Source organism: Dipteris shenzhenensis, chromosome 32 (assembly GCF_047967505.1).
Source record: "Dipteris shenzhenensis isolate YYH24624 ecotype China chromosome 32, Dip_SZ_1.0, whole genome shotgun sequence".
Classification (NCBI taxonomy): domain Eukaryota; kingdom Viridiplantae; phylum Streptophyta; class Polypodiopsida; order Gleicheniales; family Dipteridaceae; genus Dipteris; species Dipteris shenzhenensis.
The window spans coordinates 39776196-39799233 of NC_141627.1; the positions used below are offsets into that span (position 1 = coordinate 39776196).

Sequence of the window (23038 nt, forward strand, 5' to 3'; positions counted from 1 at the left end):
TACGATCTGTGGTGTCCACTGTAGTACCCCTAGTGACCATTCTCTTATACATGTGTGGACTATTGCAAAGTCCAAAGGGCATCCTTTCGTAAACTAGTTCAGCCAGACCCTGTCGTTCTGGGTGGATTTCTGACACTGCAAGTAGGTGTTCTTCTTGATCTTCTTGTTGGCATAGTTCCACCATGTTGACCGCTAATGAGCCCAGGGCTCCCATCCAATCCAAAATGACAGCCTCCTCGTCTTCTTGATCAGCCCGATCCAACAAGTAGGTCAAACTTTCAAATCCTTCTAGGGTTGTCTCCTCATTCATACCTTGGTCACCACCCCTGGGCCAGTCCCCACAGGCCCAATGCTCCTCTTCGACTCCGGCTTGTTCTTCAAAATCCTCCTCTCCTAGTTCTATTGGTATGTGCCTTGCCTGCCCTGTGACCATATCTATTTCGAGGGATGTCGATCCCAGGGGCAATCGAACTTCATCAGTTGACCAATCCTGAATGGCTTTTGAAGACCGCAACCATGGCCGACCAAGAAGTAGAGGGTAAGTTTGTTCATTTTCGGTCATATCAAGGACAACAAAATTGGAGAGAAAAGTTACTCCGCCAATCTTCATGTGAACACCTTTGACTGCACCCATTGGTTTTACTCTGCGTTGATCAGCCATGCGTACCTGAAAGTGAACATCACTTGTCAACTTCAACCCTAGTTTTTGGAGTGTACCTTTTGGCATAATGTTCACAGCCGCCCCACCATCGAGGAAGACGTCCTTCAGCTCCACTCCATGGATCTCCACGGTGAGCTTGGGACTTTGTTCACAAGTGAGGGCAGCGTAGGCAGAGAAGTGGTCCGGTGTAGACCCATGCTGAGCCGGTAATGTCTCTGGTGGTGGCCCACTCGGAGTAGATCCCTTGTGTCGACCTCCTGGGAGGAGGCGATTCAGAAATGTAATAGTCTCATGCTTGATTTGGGGGGACAATAGACAAAGTTGTCGTAGAGTGAGGTTGGGTTTGAAACTCATAAGATCTTCAAACAGGGAGTAGTGGTGGACACTAGCATTAGCCTTTTGTAACTTCATCCTCCTAGCCTCTGGCCGAGGGTCGAAGCTTACACGAGGATGTGGATGTAGGTCTGAACTGTGAGTCATTGTCTCCACTGGTTTCTCTTCCATTACTCCTTTCCCTTTTTCCTGGGCAGAACTAGATCTTATCCCCATAGCCTCTTCTCTGTTGAGTGCTGTTGAGGACAAAGTGGGAGGACCTACTCGTGCCTCCTTATCCCGGTACTGTCCGAGGGTTGTCACTTCTGTTGCAAACCTCACAGTTCTAGACTTGCGGGATGGAAGCTGAGGTGTGCTACCTTCATCTTCAGAACTTGTTTGAAGATCTCTCGTGACACCCTTTACTACCTCCTGATACCTCAAAGGCATAGAGTGATCCCCCAAGGATGAGGCACTCCCAGAGTTAGTGGTTGACCTTAATGGTTGTGGGCCCTTCGAGTTTGTTTCTGAATCACTATCAGAAGCCAGCATGGGTGGTCTATTCCTGGGCGTACTGTGTACCTTGGAGGAGGAGAATGACCTCGGTGGGAGAACACTTGTCGAACTCATTGGTGCTGAGGTCTCCGGTGCTGACTCTGAGTCACCCTTACATTTGTCACCTTTTGTATGTGACCGTGTCACAGCGCCCAACACTGCGCCAATCAAATGGGGATTGTTGCCCTCCCCCGCCACTACTACATCAACCATATTCACTTGGGATGCGGGTTCCACTCTTCTATTGGGACAATCTCTGGTGTAGTGGTCATTTGTGTTGCACTGTGTACAAGAGGGTCCCCCGAACGGCTGTGTACAATCATCTTGGTAGTGGCCGTACTCGCCACATCTGTAACACATGATGGGTCTTCTAAAGTTTGTACCCCTGCCTGCACCTCCGCGTCCACCTCTGAAACCACCCCTTCGACCGCGTTGATAAGAGGGTCCATAGCCACCCCCTGACATAGGTGGTTGGTACGGGGCATAGTATGGCTGAGGATAGAAATAAGGGGAACCAATTGAATTGGGGGCAGGAGCTTGGAGCAAAGGGGGAGTCGGAAGCAATGGAGGTGGCATGACAGGAGGAGGGGGTGGCTCAGATGCTCGTGCAAGAGGGGGAGCAGGAGATACTTCTGCTGGACCAGAAGTTATGGGTACCGTTCTGTTGACTGCAGCAACTAGAGGTTCCCCCGAGGTATACTCTGGAAGAAGCTTCCTTAATCCTTTGAGGTACCTACACTCAGAGGAATCATGTCCATGGATCTCACAAAATGTACAAAATGAGGTAGAAGTAGGTACCTTTCGCTTGGAGGGGCACTCCCAGTAACCATGGTTAGAACCCTTGCATTCGGTGCACCAAAGGCCACTTCGAATTTGGGCCTCAAAGGACGATTGGCCATGCACCTTTATCCTATCTTTCAGGCCTTCTTTGATTTCTTCTAACTCCTTCTTGAGTTGTTGCCATGCGGATGATCCCTCCTCTCTTGGGAGTTGGGTGGTCGTATTCGTTGATGAGGCAAAGCTTAACTGTGACCGTTCCATCTTGACAGCTTCTTTTAGGAAGTCTTGAAGTGAGGCATGTTCAGGGAGTTTATCCACCAACCTTATAGCAATGGAAGGGGGTAATGCTTTCAAAAACCATCCCTTCATAACAGCATCATTAGGTGGCACAGACATCTTTGCCGCCAAGACCCTCATCCTTGTGTACATCTCAGAGATGCTTTCTCCAGGCTTCATGGTGTCAGTGGACAACTCTTGGACAATCATGTGTTCGAATTTTTCCAACTTGAAAGTGCGCAAGAATTCCTCCCTTAGGTCTGTCCACGTCTGGAAGTGGTCCGGAGGAAATTGACTGTACCATACATCCGCTGCATCCTCCAATGACGAAGGAAAGATGTGAAGGAACGCATGCTCATTCTCCACACCTTTAGCTTTACATGCTGTGAGGAACTTCCTCACATGAGCTTCCGCATCCTCATGGAGGTGGCCTTTGAACTTTTGAGTCTTCACGTGGACCTTGTTGAGTAGCTCAAGAAGTCTAGCTCTGTCTGGGGAACTGAGAACGGCCATCCCCACCCGAGAGGTTGGAGAAGATGCAAGAGTTGGAGGGAGTCCCGATGGGGCTGTAATAAGTGTTGGTGTTCCCAAGGAGGAGACCACCCCGACAACTCCTCCTGTGGAGGACCACAATGGGGAAGTCACTACTGATGTAGTCATAGAGGGAGTGTACCCAGATGGTAGCGCGTAAGTGGGGGGTCTCGGTGTTGCAGAGGGAAAGGGTGAGAACATGGAAGATGTGGGGGTGAAAGAGGATGGGAGAGCATTTGGGAAAGAGAGGGACGGAGCTGAAGTCATGGATGAGTAGGCAGAAGGGAAGGAAGGAGGTGGTGGAAAAGGCAACACCGGTGTGGATGGAAAGGGAGATGAAACCATCGTGGCAGGTAAAGGCATGGCCGGAGCAAAAGTACCCCCCAATGGAATAGATGTAGAAGAAGGATTGGCTAGGAGCCCGGAGCTATGCATAACAGATGAGGTAGCAGCTTGTCCACAAGAGGTTGAGGCAGGAGCAGATGGGGTCACCACTCCGGTAGAAGAGGTGGTTGATGAAGACATCGTTGCAGGAAGAGAAGAGGGGCTTCCTTGACCTTGATGAGTCCCTGAGGAGCCCTCGTCCTTAGTACCCTCTTCTTTCACCTGATCTCCGCTTTGCACTTCTTCTTCTCCGGAGCCCGGATCTGACCACCAGGGTTCCTGTTGATCCAAGTCAATGAGAGTGTCGATGAAGTTACTTGCTCGGGCTACTGCTCCAGTGGGCTCACTTTGTGCTCGAGTTGAGGGCTTCGCAAACTTACGTCGCACGTAGTGCTTCTTGTACCTAGTTTGGTCTGCCGGAAGTCTTTTCTCCACTCTCCTCAAGTACCTCCTAGTTCTATCACTAGCTCCTTCAAAGGTTTCAGAACTACTCGGCATAAGACCTCTCTCTAGGACCCTAGATCACGACTTCTCTCGTGCTACTCAATACCAGCAGTGTCCCACCGTGATCGCCATAAGCTGTTTGGGGGGGGAGGGTTCCTATCCTTCCGGAAGTGTTACCGGAGGCCAAAGGCCACTGGCGTGAGAAGCATGAGTTTTGCAATGCTCTAATGCAATGGATCGTGCAGAGCGCACCGTGCAATAGTGTGCGAGTGTCGTATGCTATACTGCAGTGGACAACGACGTACGAGTGCACTATGCTAAATGACAATCACCGGTGAGCTCCACAACATAAGCAAAATAAGAAAATCCTACACTGGTGAACAATCCCCATATCCGGAAGAGACAAGAGAGATGAGAAAGTGACCGAGTTGGCCAATGTACATATCACTGGACGTGTCCCCAGGTCACAAGTCGCAAGTCACAAGAATACACAAGTCGCAAATCACCAGAATACACAGGTCTATCCCCATAGTAGACAAAGGGTACACACAAGTCTCTCACATTCACTCCTTGGCGAGCTCGTAGCTCTAGCCTCTATCTCTCCTCACTCTCCTCTCTTTCGCTCCTGTGCCGCCTCCGAATGCGAATGCGAATGCCTCCTCTTCTCTCTCCCTTCTCCTTCTTCCTCATCCCCCGCCTTGGAGGGTCCCTTCTTCGCTGAGAATCTCCCCTCTTTCTTCCCATTGGTCATCCTCTTATCTCCTTAGCTGTTGAGGATAGCCGTTGCGCCGCTGGCTCTCTTGATGGCTTCGGCGACTTCCTGACTCCCTGACTCGCCAGCCTGATGGTATAAATTCTCCATGTGCAGGTGAGCTGGTTCACCGCACCACTGCACCACTGTATCACTGAACCACTGTGTAATATAAATACTCCTGACTGCTCCATGTGCTAAGCTCACTCTCCATGTGCGCAGCTCTTGCTGAGATCACTTTGGACACGGTACTCCTGGTTGACCTGTGTCGGCCTGTGGTTGCAGCTCTTGCTGAGATCACTTTGGACACGGTACTCCTGGTTGACCTGTGTCGGCCTGTGGTTGACCTGTGTCGACCTGTGGTTGACATGTGTCGACCTGTGGTTGACATGTGTCGACCTGTGGTTGACATGTGTCGACCTGTGGTTGACATGTGTCGACCTGTGGTTGACATGTGTCGACCTATGGTTGACAGCCTCGGACAGTACTCCTAGATGAACCCGTGTGATCGCGTGGCTAACTTGTGTTGACACATGGTCAACATGTGGTCAACAGATGTCGTCATGTGGTCAACGCCTGTCGACAGGTGGTCGTGTGATAAGGTAACAGTCCCCTATGAGATAGTGCAGGGATAGTTTGCCATGAGACCTCTCCAGGTTGATGCCAGCTTTCAGGAAGTGACTTTCATCCGCAAAGTCTGGGACTTACCTCACTGGAGACTTCCAAGGCTGTGGCCTTGGAGTCATCCAGATGACTAGCCGAGAGAGGGGCTGACACATGGTATGCACACATATCTGCATGGCTTGCCAGGCACGGTATCCAAATGTGTCAGGCTTCCCCCTTTTCAGTACAGTATGGACGCGCCTCCTGAGTCGATCCCACGAGATGAGATCAACCGTATCTACGATTAGACCTCCTCCAGCTTCATACATCTGAGACTTGAGGGGGGGGACCAAGAGTTCCCCACCAAGACCCAGTTCCACCGCGACCACTTCTTGAGAGTAACGGAGGAGGAATTCATCATCAAACCCCCATATTTTGAGGACAGAGAGGAGTCTCCCATGAGGGTTGCCATTGGTCAGATGCAGGTTTCGTCCCATCAGTTGAGGATTGAGTCAAGGAGAGCTACAGGTATACCCAAAGAGCAGCGAGTCTCCACACTATGTACGCTGGGGGCAGTTCAAACAGAGAAGCATTTTCTTTGTGTTTGCCCACTCTATTATGAGATTCGAGGGCGTTGCCAATGTCTCTAACTAGAGGGGAGCGGCTTCAGTCCTCTATCACGACTGAACCATTTCCATGACCAGGTCTGCATTGGGCTCTATCTGGTGGAGATGTGCAAACATAGGGAGAGAGACACTACTGCGACAGACCAAGAGCAGCAAGGAATGGCCAGAGCATAGGACATAGAGGCTGACAGGGCACGGCACATCGGCGCGTCACAGACTTCCATATATTTGAGTTAGCCCCAAGACACAGTGGAGTTGAGGAGGAGGAGCTAGCCGACATGAGAGCAGCCTGGATTAGCAACCGACACAATACCACCATGAGAGGGACACAAACACCTCATGCGAGGCAGATGGTGCTCAGAGTACATTCTATTCAGGTCTGGTGTATCACAGCATTCCTCAGGGACACTATGGACATAGACGAGGGGTCACTATGGACATAGCCTAGAGAGTTCAGGATCGAGGAGACCGCCGCAGCACGAGACAGCCCGACAAATGCAGATACGGGATATCTTCAAAGCTCATCAATAGCCATCACTGTACCGGGCTTCGGTTTCTGAGTCCCAACTCTAAGACTGACTTGTCTCAATTTGTATTTGGATAGATGGATTATGATTATGACTATGATTTTGCTAGCATAGATTAGTACTCAGCAAGGGCCCTAGCACGCCCTTTGCTTCAGCCCACTGGGGCTTGTATGAGTTCGCTTTTTCTACGCACTTTGTCCCACAGGGCTATGAGGCCTCCGCGGACGTTAATATCTCTCTCTCTCTCTCTCTCTCTCTCTCTCTCTCTCCACATGAGGATGATGATGCCAAGATGGCTGCATTGGTTTATGGTGGACATGTATGATATCACTGACTATGTCTACACAGTTCTCTAGCATGGGTTAGGATGCTTGCTTAGGAGCTCCACCCTTTTGCTCATTGTATTAGGTTTTTCTTCAATCTCATAGACCCATCGGTATTTAGCATACTTATATACTCTCTCTCTCTCTCTCTCTCTCTCTCTCTCTCTCTCTCTCTCTCTCTGTGTGGCAACGTTGTTCAATGAAGCTGTCTACCACGGATTCCCCAGAGCCTGGATCCTGAACACTATCACACCCATCCACAAAGCAGGAGATCCCATGGATCCAGGGAATTACAAAACCATCATGATTGGACATGTTATGTCCAAGATCTATGCATCAGTGTTAGATGGTGAGGTCAGCACTCGCGTAGAGATACGAGGCCTCTGGGCATCTGGACAGGCCGGTTTCAGGACGGATCACTCGACTTACGATCACATTTTTACACTTCGAGGGATCATTGAGGAGGCCAGACACAGGAGACAAAGGGTATACTGTTGCTTTGTGGATTTCCGCAAGGCATTCGACAATGTTCCTCGAGCCCGCCTTGTCAGACGCTTGCAGGAGTTAGGTTACGACTCGGAGGTTATATGGGCGGTAGTAACTCTCTATGAGAGGGTGATGGGCCGGGTCAGGATTGGTACCAGCTGGACCACAAAGATCACCAGCACTATAGGGGTCAAACAAGGATGTCCCTTGTCACCGACTCTATTTGGCCTCTACATCGACGAGCTCGAGACCACCATCAAGACATTCGGAGGTGCAGGCTGCTCTCTTGCGGAGGCTGTCATCCAGATTCTCTTATACGCAGACGATGTAGTACTACTATCCTCCTCTGCTTCTGGTCTTCAGCGACACCTGGATGGACTTTAGATCTTCTGTGATACCCACGACTTGAAGGTCAACCTTGGGAAAACCAAGGTCATGATCTTCAACACCTCCCGACCCGCTATGCACCGAGAGCAGTTTCTCTTCGCCGGCGACCCTGTTGAGATAGTCGACTCTTATACATACCTGGGCGTTGTATTCTCAGGCCCGATCTTCACGATGCGCCCGGCCATGCAGGCCAAGATCAGCCGAGGCTATGCCGCTCTTGCCAGACTGGAGCGACAGTGCTACCACTCTCACTTTCAGGACCCGCGGACCAAGTCTCTTCTTTTTGATTCCTTGGTCCGCCCAACAGGTATGTACGGCAGCCCATGGTGGGGGGTCGACCTTTCAGACACAGAGTGGGCACGCGTCGAGTGCCTACAGATACTGACGTTTGCTCGGATGATCCGCAGCAAACCATTGGTACCTCATCAGATCATCTTAGCAGAATTCGGTGCCTCACCAATACAGCTTGATGCGGCCTTCCAGGCTATCACTTATCTACACAGGGTCAGGGACTTCAGCTCCTCTTCCGACGGTCACTTCCGCCTACCTTGGCTAGCCCTATCCTCCTCTATGGCCTTATCCGCTGATGGGGACCAGCGATGTTGGTATAGATGCCTTTCTAGTTGGTTCACCCGACTGGGCCTCGACATGGACCGGTTGCCTCCTTTTCAGTATAGCCTCGACGCTCCACCATCCCCTTTCTCCCCCACTGACCAGGAGGTCAACCAGATCATCCGAGAGGACCTGCTCCAGCTTCACACCTGGAGGACTTGGTTTCTTCATCCCGAGCTTCCTGTGAAGCTCGATTGCTATCACCGACACTGCCTCCAAATCTCACAGGAGGGTTTCATCACGCCCCCGGACTATACACAGATTCATCTACCGCATGCGCTCCGAATTTCACTCGGCCAGTTTAGGGTTTCGTCACACCGATTACGGATCGAGAGTGGACGCGCAGAGGGTATCCCACGAGAGGACCGCATCTGCCCACTTTGCGACCTACAGGAGATCGAGTCGGAGGAGCACTTTGCTTTCAGATGTCCTATCTATTATGTCATCCGAGGCCGGTAGCACTGCCTATTCCGCGACGGATTCGGCCCCCTCACACGCATGCTGCAGTTCCCGGACCAGCGGTGCCTAGCCGCTTTCTTACATGAGATGACCCGCCACCGAGATGCATCCCTCCAGGCACGACAGCATGCGCAGCCAACACAAGCGTGAGGACACTCAGCGACCCATCGCTGATTTCTTCCAGTCACAGGATACCTCTCCTCAGTCTAGCCGACGACGCGGACGTGAGCGAGAGCCAGAGCCACGACAGCTATGCCAGCAGACAGACTCACACATCCGGGTCCATGACATCCCTTCTATGCTCTCAGCACGCCCTACCGGGGTCACCGTCGCTCTCGTTCTTCAACATAGGGCCTCCCGCCGCCCCCGACGACCGAGCTCGACTAGGCAGCGTGACGTCAGAGGCCAATCATCCATCGCAGGGTTTTTTCGACCTCCCATTTGACAGGCCCTCTATGATTGGCCTCTGACGATCACCACAGGCATATATATATATTTGTATCTCCCCCCTTCTGCTCCATTTTTTTTTATGCCATTTTTTTGTATCATCCGGAGATAGATACACATTTTTTACACCAGGACTAGACACACCGTCCTTCATAACTTTTTTGAAGAAATGGTTGGCCGGACCGTTTTGAGACCGCCACCGTTATGCTCATTGTACTAGTTATCTTTAGTCTCATAGACCTTCACGGTCTCCCGAAGACTTTAATAAAATTTCTTTCTTTCTTTCTTTCTCTCTCTCACACACACACACACAAGTGATGTGAACATTTGAAATTTTACATGAGTTCATATACACAAAAATTTGAAGGAAAATATGCAATAACAAAATGACCTCACAATGTGTGCTTGATAGGATGTGAAGAATCAGAGTCCACCCTATGACGATTTTATGCTCATCCAAAGCCAGTGCAATAGCCAAGTTAGAGAAGAATTTTTTGGGAAATATATTATTGCACGATTATTAAACTTCTTGAAGTCTAACTCATCGTTCTAAGCATATTAGAATGGTGCTCCCCATCGTGGTGGTACCAAAGAAGAAGTCAATTGCAATAAGAGTTTATGTCGATTACAACAAGTTAAATAAAGATATTGTACTTGAACCTTATCCCTTTTCTTTCACCAATCAGATCTTTGATCCAATAGCAGGTAAGGAGCTATATAGCTTTATGGACTGCTTCCTTGATTGTAAACCAAAGAAGAAGTCAATTGCAATAAGAGTTTATGTCGATTGCAATAAGAGTTTATGGTACCAAAGAAGAAGTCAATTGCAATAAGAGTTAATGTCGATTACAACAAGTTAAATAAAGATATTGTACTTGAATCTTATCCCTTTTCTTTCACCAATCAGATCTTTGATCCAATAGCAGGTAAGGAGCTATATAGCTTTATGGACTGCTTCCTTGATTGTAAACCAAATAACAGTGGCTAATTAAGACAACTTAAAAACCACATTTGTCTCCTGGTTTGGCATTTTATGTCTTATGTCATGCCATTTGGTCTTCATAATGCACCTACCACAGACCAAAGATTCATGAAGAATTCTTTTTGTAATTTATTTTGTTAAAAAATGAAAGATCTTCATGGATGATTTTGCTTTGGGTATTGTAGTCTCTCACTACTTGGGACAGCTCCACAAAGAGATCTTCCAGATATCTAATGAGGATTACAAGAGACAGATATGCCAACCCCCATTTTGGCATTGGAAGACGCATGGACCTTGTGTCAACCACAATATGGTCAAACAATCAAATTTTTAATGAGTATGGACGAGGGTCTTTCACTATCTCCATTTTGACGCTAGTCAATAAGTGGTTGGAAGGTTCTTTTTATCTTGTTCTATCACATGAAATTATTAAATTTAAAAGATGTTACAAAATTGTGAGTACATAGGTCCCTTCACCCTTGAAGCCCTTTTGAGTTCATTCCCACATCTTCTTGTTTTTATAAAGAATCAAGTTGTTAGAAAATGAGTAGTTATTAAATTCACATTTGAGATTCAAAGTTTTTTCATTAAAGCAAATTTATTTGTGACAAATATTCAATTCAATAAATTGATTATCTTTGCGTAACCTTAATATAGACCAATCATAAATTGTGATACTGTTAAAGACACTTGGACGTCTTGATAGGTTACAAACAGTGAAGATTACCTTATATCATCTATCCAAAGCCTTGCTCCAAATGCCGTTTGAGGACCTACAAAATAGGAAGCACGACAATTATTTTTAATTCAAAGAAACCCACGAGCCTCTCTCTAAAACCTCTTCAGTGCTCTCTTAGAGTTGAAGGGAAAAGATAGCTTTCCAGAATATTGCTAAATATTTCTTTACATCATAGATTTGGAAGACCAGAGCTGAAATCTACAATCTTGCTTGAGAAAAGATGAAGACATGATTAAGTGTCCAAGGCGCCCCGCCCCCCCCCTTTTTATCCAGGCTCTTTATTACAATGAGATACAAGACCAACGTCTTGAAGTAAATCTTATCAACACCTTCAAACTTGAGGCCAGATTGGAAAAGAGTCAGACTAGAGCATGCAACCATGAAAATTCTTACTCTCTATCTAAACCCCTAATCCCAGTCAATATTGGGAACTTTATCACACAGCATATCGGGCTATGGTACAATCAATTTCCTACTACCAAAGCTGAACTCTTGTATTTCCAATTTTTGTTTGTTTAAGCTGTAAAGCCCCAAATCCCCAGATAGATCTAGATGCCACATGTCACATTTTTAAGACCTATCTTTGATGCACCTACATTCCCTCTGGCTTTTATTTTGTTGATCTCAACTAAAGTGCTTCCTCATAAGCATCAAGAATGTCTAGAAACTCCTGAAACATTGCATCTATCGATGGAAATCCTTTGGACTTCAAGGGATACTTTTTTGTAGCTTGTCCTCGTCTTCTTGTGATGGAAGTCCTGGAAGATTATTTGTTCTAGAACCAAAAATTCTTATTATCCTCCATCCCTCATCCATATGCGTATGAGATAGCTCTCTCTTCAGGAAGGAAACTCTGGCATCATTTCTTGCTGTGCAAACATAGACCGGCGGACCATGAGGAATATCTCCAACATAGGATTTGATCAAACTGACATGGAATATGTTGTGTATCTTCCGATGTGATGGGAGATCCAGCGGAGCTGAAAATTCATTAATAACCTCCAATACTCTAAAAGAGACATAATACATGAAAAAGATTTTAAATAGATATGCATTTGTCCCACCTTGGTTTTCAGTCTAGCTTCTAAATGTCCTTCCTTGATCTCAAAGACCCTCCATGAAGGAACATAGTGGAGTAGGGAGAGGAGGTAGGGTAGGAAGGGAAAAGAGCTATGGAGGGCGGAAGCAAATGAAACAACGAGAAAGTATGAAAGACATAATGAAAGAGCATGAACCAAAAGAAAGTACACACATGTAGACCAAAGTGCTTGTAGACTTGATTAGATTGAATGATTTGACAAGTGACAAGTACAAGCCTTTATAGGATAGGCACACACACTAGAGTGCACAAATGTATATGGGATGGCTCCCAATATGACATGTGGCACTCGCACATACTCTACTAGAACTCCTAGTAGAACACACTAAAACACACTCAACTTGACCTCATGTTCTAACACCCCCCCATGAAGGAAAGGTGAGGGACTACTGTAATGGAACCAAGAACACAACATGACAATGACGGGCTACTAATCTGTGCACCCTATGTAACTCAGAGGCTAAAGTCTAAGCGTGTTCAGAAGTTGATCCAAGCACTCTCATGGCTTGACACTCAACATGACTCAGAGGCTCATGTCTTAGCATGGCTACATGACCAGCTCATAGTTCTAGGAATACAACAACATCGTGGAACTCGGCCAGGCCTGATAAAAAGACCCTATCAAAGCATACATGGCTCCCATAATACATCCCCCTCCTGGCTCCAAAAAAGGGTGACATGGAGCCACACACCATAGATAGCAAAACATCTTTTTAGAAGGACTATCCAAGGCTGAGAACCTTTATGGAATCCATATATAAAATAGAAAATATATTCATTTTATGCATAGCAAGGATAGAGAATCAATAAAAGAATACAAATGTGCACATCTCCCAGTCCATGAAGTTTATGGTGAGAATGCCCCTGAAGATATGTCGATGTTGGCCATGGGGGCAGCTAGCAAGGGCTATTACTCCATTACTCTCAAAATGGTAGGTGGAGAGTCACCTAAGTTGGAGTAGATCCTCAAATGTGAGAGATTATGCTCTAGGAAGGTCTTAACACTGATATGGACTAGTGTCAGTGTCTAATCCTTTACACTAAACTGGTAGAAGTAAAATTAGGGTTTCTGCACTTTTAGGATTTCTCACAAAAAATAGAGTTTTTGAAAATTTAGGGCTTTTCAAAATTTGTTGCAAGAAAGTGTCCTAGCAACACTCAGGAGCCCTATGATCATGGAAACCCTAGAATAGATCCGAATATGTCACCTCTCAAAGAGGTTGACACCAAGTCAAACTCAATCTCCACGATTGGCTCTTTCAGCAAGAACAAAACGCGTGAATCCTATCAACCGTTCTTGATTCACGTCGACACCTTCATTCACTGAATCGAATAGTCTTTTGGTAGGAGACCACCGGTGCATGAGAACCAAATCCACAATCCTCCGTCAACGCACTTGCAGGTCCATCACGCTTAAGCTGCACCAAGAATAGTCTCCAATCCCAACTTCTATAGAGGATCTGGCAGTAAATCCCTGTTCAAATAGTGTTTTCAAGTCTCCACAGTGAGCAGACTGTTTTAACAGGCTTGGCAGTAAATCCACTGTTAGACACTGAACTATACCTCCGACAGAATTCTGACAGGAATTGATTTGGATCACATCATGCCTAGAAGCCACAATAGGAAGCATTAGATGCGGGACCATGATCCCATTCCAGAGGATGATGCTGTAATGGATTCTACCAGATTGGGCATTGGCTGTAGTGAGCGGGTCCAGGATGATGGCATTGAAAATGTTGGCACCCCTGGCAATTGCAGACAGGAGATCACTGATGGTACATCAAATGTCCAAGCAACTCATGCCCAGTAGCAGAATACTAATGGGTGTCTAGACCTTATATTACAGGTACTCAAAGAGATGACAAAGGAGATTAGGGCCAATGATTTAAGAATGTAGATCTCCTTTGCTACCATGAACAGAAGGCTTGATCAGCTCAAAAGGAGCCAGGTCCAACAAGGGAAAAAGCCAACAGGCCAGTGTGGATCACTCAGATTTTGATGCTGACATCATTGCTGAGAGTGGGAAGTTGTACAATCCAAGTTTACCAATGAAACTTGTGATACAAAATAATGAAAGCTCTTTGGCTTGCAACACAAGCAAAACTGATCCCTGTCCCTGGTGTGTTCTCTGAGCAGCAAGGCTTAATGCTTCACAGCATTCTCGTCCTCAACCTTGCCTTATATCTCATGGTAGTGCTTCAGTTCCAAGCCCATGCTTTATAGCACTTCTCCAGCAGCAGCACTGACTAAGTGCTATGGAAGAGCAACATGGCATAAAAGGGTGTGGGTGTTCTACTAATATATCAGATGCCCATGTTCCAGATAGAGCAAGCTTTTCAGATTCAGGGAAACCAGAACTTAGGCTGGTTGGAGAAGGATCATCAAAAGGATTTGGGTATGCGAAAGGTTGCATTGTTCATCTGAGCCACATAAACTGCAAGATCTCTAGGGGCCAGCCAGGCTTATTTACTGATCAACAAGCAGAGCACTGTGAAAAGACCTGTCAAGCTAATAGGATGATACAAGGCAATCAGAAATTGTCAGTAATGATGTGAGTCTGGCATCAGGGCAAGCCAATAGGGCAGGCAGCTCAAAGGATTTGCAACTAGTGAAGGAGGCACTATTGGACCATGGTCATATCCTGAACTTGAAGGAACCCATGACAAGGGTTGTACATATGATGACTTACTACCAGATCTGCAAATGAGGAAAGGTGAGCCTTGTGGATCAGTATCTGACAATTGGAGCTGAGGGTCTAAGTGCAGTAAAGGAGCAATTGATGCAGCTCACAATCTTGAAAGTATATCCTTGCTAAGCTTGCAAAACTGGCATATAATCTAAATAGGTTATACTTCCAGTACTTGCTTATGATGGGGCTTCTGACGATTCAGAGTCCTCTTTCCCATTTGACCCAGGTGGGTCCTGTCTTGTGCAGCTCCACAACTAATGGTGATTACCAGTCCATTCTCTCACTTTAAATTCACTTACTGGTGGCACAACTGATGTGTATGCAATGATGGCTACTGATCTTGCTGAGAGAAGAATACAGATGCCCTACCCATTGGAGAATGATGCAAACTCGTACCAGCTCAAGTTTACCCTTGATAGCAAGAGGCTTTTAGGTGTGATTGAAAGATGTGATAGTCTGGGGACATCATTTCCCTGTTCCAATCTTAAAGTTGGACTTTATGGAAAGGTCTGAGGATTTTCAAAACAAGGTTTCAACTTGGATACAGCCTACCTGGCTTCTTTTGGGCGAAGCTGACTATTTTGTGGGAGAAGGCCAAGACTCCAAAACTCTGGATAAGCAAAGCCAGCATGGTCCTGAATTGTGGTGTTGTCAAGTCTAGACAGAATTCAATTGCAAAATGGTGTGCCAAATCAAGGACAAACATTGTTGTGTCATCAAGTCTAACAGAATTCAATTGCACGATGGTGTGCCAAATCAAGGCCAAGCATTCTTCAATTCTGAATCGAATTCTAGCTCTACAGGTTTCATGATAGCTCACAACCAACTGATGCATCCGATCACCACGAGATCAAGTGTTTGGTCTAGAAATTGTGGTGGCACTAGAAATAGTGTTACTCCTTGATCCTCCAGAAATAGTGTTACTCCTTGATCCTCCAGCTGGGAGAAATAGTTATCCCTCCACATGTAAGGAACGAATTCCCCTCACAGCTGTTGTTTCTCAGGGAGCTTGACAGATTGAAGGAACCAAAATCTGTTTAGCAGTCCTCAATAAAGCACTACCAGAATTCAGACCTATCGAGCAATGTGCCTCACGCTCTTGCTAAGAAGGATTCTAATGATGCCGGAAGTGTGTGCATTGGGAAGGATCAGAAAACTGTGATTATAACACGATTTGTCAACAGAAAGATGAGGGATACTCACAACTAGAAAGGGATCCTTGAAGAACTTAGATGTGGAAGATGCAAAAGATTTTTGAGAAGACGGTCACAGGAAAGACGAGGATTTGGTTACTATTTCTAAGTTGTGTAATCAGTGCCTCACCCAATTTTTTTTTAGACTAGTACTGTGCCAACCATTGCAACATCATGGCAGAATGTGGAGGACACTGAATGTCGACGTGTTCATGATGCAGTTATGGAAGCATTTGTGATGCTCAATATCACTGCAGGAGATGTGTATGCAGCATTAGGGAACCCTTCTGTGTTCCGTTTGAGATATGGTTGATTTTCCTCTCATGTTCTTCAATTTTCAAGTGCTGAGCTCTAAGAATTGCCTGTTTATTCATCATCAAACGGTTCATGTACCTTTATTGTCAAAACTTCCACGCAGCACATCTGCTGGAACAGAAACGACAATGGAGGCAGGTGGACATGGGACATTTTCTCAATGTGCCTTGATACATCCAAGAAAAATATCTGAGATCCATGATGATCCAGCAGATAGAGATTCAAAGAAATTGGAGAGGATGTTCAAATGGACTTGTTCATTTAGATGCAATCAAGTTGTAAGTGTACTTGGTAAGAGCTTAGCGGGCTATCCTAGTGACAGAGGCAGAGTTGTTTCAAATGAATCAGTGCACAATGGTTGTCACTTCGGAAGCTGTTCCTGGCTCTATGAGGGCAGCAATGACAGTTTGTTCCAAAGGCTGTGGAGTATCCAGTAGCTAGGCAATGGTGAATCATTATTACCAACAGAAGGAGATTAGACTCACTGCAACATACATGCTATACACAGATATGATGTTCTCTTTCCATACAATGGTTGTAATCCCTTGTTACAGCTCCCTTGCAAATTTTAAGGGCAAAATCTCTTTGGGCAGGGCAGATTGTAACAAAGGTCAACTTTACTTTTCTATTGTAGTTGGCCTCTAAATGGCTTGGTAAATAAGTAGTATTTTAGTGGGGAAGCCTACATTGCCACATGGCATCCTAGGGTTGCTATCCCATAAGTATTGTGCTATTTTTGGCCAAGCCTATACCTATATAAGGGACCCTGCTGTACTATTCTTGAATGCAATCTAATGAGCACTAATTGACAGCTGGGCCTTGTTTGCTCCAAGCTGAACTGGGACATCAACTCCTAGACTAAGGATTAACATCCTACCCTATTGCTTGTGCAGCCCCTCACTAGCCACGAACCCAGCATGGATTCCAAGTACCTTTTGGTGATCGTGCACATGGATTTTAATGATTCTATCCATCTACTCCTAGCTGCTCTCATTTCTGCTAGTCTAGGCTGAGAAATTAGGTTTAAACTAGCATGCTATAGGCTGGTTATAGTTACAATCACGCATATCAAGGACTAGGTAGTAGCTACTATGACATCCACACCGGGTGTCATCAGTAACCAACAAAGGGTGTAGGCCATATGTGCTCTCACACATACATCTCCACACACCCACACATATTTGAGCATCCATTTATACAAAGGTCTTCATACTAAGTTTATGTCAGCTCTAGGTGCAACCAATCAGCAATAAGGCACCTCAACTTCAACGCGAGCCATTCACTCTTCTAGAGAGCTAGTTGAGATTTTCATATCCTATGTTAATTTGGGGCGCATCTTTACAGAGCCCAAGTTTACCATGAAACCAGCAATCCAAACATGATCAAACCAAAGGACAAGCAGCACCGGCAAGGTTGGAGTGAGAGTGTTTTCAGGCCCAATTTCAGAAGTGAACAAAAATTCCCTCCTTTTTTATTCTCTAGTCAAACTAGTCTTTTGAGCTGTAGAGACTCACAGAGGATGAGTGGGTTGGATTTGAGAGGCTACAAGTCTTGATGCTCTCATGCATGATTTAGGGACAGAGATGGACATCATTCTTGCAACAAGAACCCTGCACACAAATGCCTCCTTTCAGATCATCAATTCCTTGCATGGAAGTCTCTCATCATCCATGCAGCTCATGACTGATGTAGATGTTTAAGTACTTGTACCCACTAGCCACCAAATCGTTTCACTCATGGCCTGTTGATTGACCATCTAACCCCACAGGAGTACTCCCTTAATGCCATCTTCTTGCACCTAACACAATTGAAGCTCGATCAGGTCACCAAAGATGATCTATGGAAGATGTACATTCACGGACATGAATATCCCCACAGCCACATACCAGCAAAATGGCATTTTATAACGCATTTCCTCCACCCAGCAAGGATGGCTTCATGTAGGCATCAAAACACCTACAATTCACCTCGTGTAGAATGCATAGGCGTTGATCACCAAGACTTCAGGATATGCATTCTATGTGACATGCATGAGGCAGCGGAGACAAAGGAGCATGTACGCATAAGATACCCAACGTACAATGACCAAGGTTTTCTACACATGAATCAGATCATTGATTACTTGGACCAATGGTAAGCTGCTCTTTGTAACTGAAATCATCAGACACCAACACAGACTCATAAAACTTGCGATTGGACGGTTGTTCCAATGGTTTCATAATCTTGTTGGAATCGGAGTCCTAGTGTGTGTGGTCCTAGAGTCCTAGGAGTGTCCTACAGTTGTGTGAGTGTAAAGAGTCTTGAGGCAACTTGTGCCACCTCATGTGGTAGGTGTGATTCCTCCCCTAGATTATAGGATCTAGATTCTCTTGTGTGTGACCTCATCTATGAGGTGTCAGTGTGGGAAGATAAGGCTTGCCCAACCTATAAAAGAGGCTATGTACTTGCTGTGATAACACAATCTATCAACATCAGTTCGTGCCTCAGCTCTTGTCTCTAACCTCTGATTGAGTGTCTCTCACCCTCTCCCCATTTTCAACAGTTGGTATCAGAGCGGGTCTTCCCTGACTGAGCCTTGTCTCTGCGATAACATTGCCGTATGTCTCCACCGCTCGTCAAGATGTAAGAGAAAGGTGCATAGATCCGGAGACGTGTCTTGGATAAGCGACAAAAAGTCACGCGGCGAGCATGAAGCTGGCCGTGGCCATCGATTCGCACGTCGCCATCTCCACGTTGCTGACCAGCAGGCCGTTCCAGTTCTCTGATTGAGTGTCTCTCACCTCTGATTGAGTGTCTCTCACCCTCTCCCCATTTTCAACAGTTGGTATCAGAGCGGGTCTTCCCTGACTGAGCCTTGTCTCTGCGATAACATTGCCGTATGTCTCCACCGCTCGTCAAGATGTAAGAGAAAGGTGCATAGATCCGGAGACGTGTCTTGGATAAGCGACAAAAAGTCACGCGGCGAGCATGAAGCTGGCTGTGGCCATCGATTCGCACGTCGCCATCTCCACGTTGCTGACCAGCAGGCCGTTCCAGTTCTGCCCATTGCTACTGCTGCCTCTCAGCTCTCCTCTCTTCCTGTTGAAATACGTTTGCGATCGTTTGCCTCGCTTGTCTTAGTTGATGAAAGCTCGTCCTCGCGATGGAGCCTGCCTGATTATCGGACTAATTCACGCTATTCCAGGAAAAATTACCTTCTCAAGTTCTTCCGTCAACGCAGAAGCTACAGTCGCTGAAGACTGCAACGCGAGGCTTTTTGTGGAGGTTTGGCGGTGGTTTGAACCGATACTGATGGCTTAAATATGCGGCAGAGATTCATGCGTCAGTCAGATATAATTAGCTGCCTTGCCATCGCTATGATTCGTAGCAAAGTTCTTTGCCTGCTTGGAAAATCCGACTAAAAACTCTCTATCTATTCTATCATCGTTCTGAGTATTGAAATATAAGACCTGATTATGCTACATCATCAACTGGGTCTTCGTCATCGTCAGATCGTGTGTATGATACGTTTCTGTTCAACCACTGAGTTCATTTCAACAATGTCGTGGGAGTTCTCCAACAACATTTCGCTTATTGTTTTGGGATCCATGTCCACGATCTGAAATCTCTCTCAGGTAGATCGTTGCTTCAAGAAGATGGCAAAGGTCCAAGCCAAAGAACATGCCAATCTGGTTGCGGAGCAAAGCGAGGACGAAGACAATGAAGCTACACCTTCTGGACCTGAGGAACAAGCCTGCACTATTGCTGTTTCTGGTCTATCCCTCCATGAGGTGATAGATGAAGAGTGGGCTTTCTAGAGTCATGTGTGTTAGGTACTCTGCCTTGGGCAGTCCCCCTAAAATGATGTAATAATTTGTCATTTTGCGTGCCTTGTCCTATAAAAGGCTCCACTTATTTCCATGTACCCAGTTAGGAGACAGGGGGGTTATTATGTCTTTCCTTTATCAGGCCTGGCCGAGTTCCAGGATGTTGGTGTACTCCCTAGACCTATGAGTTGGTCATGCATCCATGCTCAGATTTGAGTCTCTGATCACGTTGACACCTAAGCCATGAGAGTGCTTGGTTCAACCTCTGAATTATGCTCAGCTGTTAGCCTCTAAGATTGCCTGGGATGCACAGTCTGGATGATGTCATAGTTTCTCACCCTAGCTCCGAAGGGGGGTTTGTTGGAATCGGAGTCCTAGTGTGTGTGGTCCTAGAGTCCTAGGAGTGTCCTATAGTTGTGTGAGCGTAAAGAGTCTTGAGGCAACTTGTGCCACCTCATGTGGTAGGTGTGATTCCTCCCCTAGATTATAGGATCTAGATTCTCTTGTGTGTGACCTCATCTATGAGGTGTCAGTGTGGGAAGATAAGGCTTGCCCAGCCTATAAAAGAGGCTATGTACTTGCTGTGATAACACAATCTATCAACATCAGTTCGTGCCTCAGCTCTTGTTTCTAACCTGTGATTGAGTGTCTCTCACCCTCTCCCCATTTTCAACAAATCTTAAATATGGCACAATTATTTACAGCTCCAACAAGATATTAATATGCTTACTTCATCTAGATCTTCCCATAGATCCTATTGGGTATCGAAAGATAGAGCGTATATGAGTCAGTTAGAGGCAGAGTATGTGCACCAGGCGGTCTATTGGACTTGGTCGAGAGCACGATTGGAGTGAAGCAGGGCTGTCCACTCTCATCGATCCTCTTCGGACTCTACATCAATGAGATCACATCTTTCAAAGATTGCCTAGGAGGCAAGGGTTCACTATTGGGTGACCTCATGATATAGATATTGCTATATGCTGATGACATAGTCCTCATACGTCTTCGGTAAATCACACCTCCAAAAGGGCGCTGCATACACGGCCGTCGGTCGCACTAGTGTGTTGAAGAGCCATGAATGGGTCACTGTGAAAAGGGGTCCTGTGACGACTGCTCCCAGATATGTGTAGGATTGCACTATCTCCACTGGCTCATCATGATAGGTGAAGCTGGGTCGACGAGTCATTGCATGTGAGGTGTTGAAGACCATAACTTTAGTCTTCCCAAGGTTGACTGTCAAGTCTCTCTCTACGCAAAACATCTCTAGGGCCTCCAGGTGTCTCTGCAGCCCTTCCGCTGAGAGGAAATTTGAGCTGCTACAGGTGACTATGGGGTCCAGGATGATTCGAAGTAGGCCCTCAATTCCACATGAGATAGTACAAGCAGAGTTCGCCATGACTCCCCTACAGATTGATGCCATCTTTCAGACAGTAACATTCATCCACAGAGTTTGGGACTTGCCTCGATGGAGATTACCGAGACTGACCTTGGAGTCATCCAGACGACTAACAAAGAGTGGAGCAGACACATGGTATGCATGGATATCCACATGGTTTACCAGGCACGGTATCTATTGGTGCAAGCATGGAAGCATGATGACAAGTTAGAAGAGGTAGAGACAATGGCACAAGTATGAAGGCAATGGCAACTGATTCATTCATAGAATGGAGTACATATAGGCAACTTCCCATGAGTAGGTGGAATCTAGATCCACAATCATCTCAATCAGGAAGACCACCAATGTCTCCTAGAATTTCTCAATCACACACCACACTCCTATATTCACTCAATCACACCTACTTACTAACACATCATCAGTCACGCCTAATCAGGCACACCGACACACACGTGTTCACACACTCACTCGTAATCACACTCACAACCATAGACCTTATGACCCTTAGTATGATCCCATTACATCAATTTGTCCCAACGTACCCCCCCACAAATTGATGACCTCACCCCTGGCAGTAGTCCATGGGAACCTCATGGCTTGCCCATCTCTAGTGGCAACACACCTGATCCACAACCTGGACTCACTCCGGTTGCATCGGCAGTAGACTCATTTGGACACCCTTGCTCCAATATGATCTCACTCCGAATTTGGCTATTGGTTTACAATTGGAAGAATGGACAATGACTATACATGGGAATACCCTTAGATCCAACAAGGTAAAACATAAGACTCACAATCATTTAAGGGGGACTACCCATGGCAGAGAACCTTATTGACCACACACAAACCCTAAACCTAATGTGGAATGTCTTCATTAATTTATTGAAGTTAAAAGGTATCCTTTGGGGATGCCTCTCTTGTCCTTTTCAAGAGAACCTGGAGTATCAAACTTGATCATCATCATGTCTTCAGCATGTCCTTTGATCACCAGACCTTCTGATGTATTGTACTTCATAATCTTCTTTTCATGCATCCAAGAACATATCTCCATAAAAGAATCACTAGCTAGTATAGCTAGTATATCACCATTGAGGCACATAATGTCTCCTTGATCTTCAGATCTATGCTCATCAAATCACTACTCAAGTGAAGCACATAACCTTTCACCTTACATGCATTTTAGGCAAAGCCAAGGCAGAGAACCTATGAAGAGTATCCATCATATGAGCATCAATATGCATAACATATGCATCATAACAAGTATAAATAGGAGCCAACATACTGCAACTCATACCTTTGCATAGGAATATCACTTCATTGGACTTGAGTACCATCAAGACATCCTTCATATGCTTGCATAGACAAAGCATGAATCTCAATGTTGCATAGCATAGTGTATGAAACATGAAGCCATACATAATTATCCTCAAATTTTCCTTATTGTATGCATAGAGCATATCATCCCCGTATACATGAATATAAATGACTTCCATATCATTCAAACAAGTCTTCCACAGTCAATATATAGAGAGTACAGCTCTAACAATCAACCCTTGAAGAGAATATTGACTTTGACTAAGTCCTTTGACTATGTATGCATGGAAATACTGTCAAAACTGCAGATAGGACCTCAAAGATGGCATAAAATGTTGCTC

General features: G+C 46.0%; 1 protein-coding gene across 2 annotated transcripts in view; it reads right to left on the bottom strand.

Moving 5' to 3' along the window:
* The window catches only part of LOC147880735 (uncharacterized protein C16C9.01c-like), a 137186-nt gene that overhangs the window by 108904 nt on the left and 5244 nt on the right, over window positions 1-23038 (bottom strand). For both annotated transcript variants that reach the window (XM_087371021.1, XM_087371020.1), the window contains exon 2: window positions 10874-10919. In XM_087371021.1, the coding sequence (XP_087227147.1) occupies window positions 10874-10919 (46 nt within the window). The remainder of the gene's footprint in view (window positions 1-10873; window positions 10920-23038) is intronic.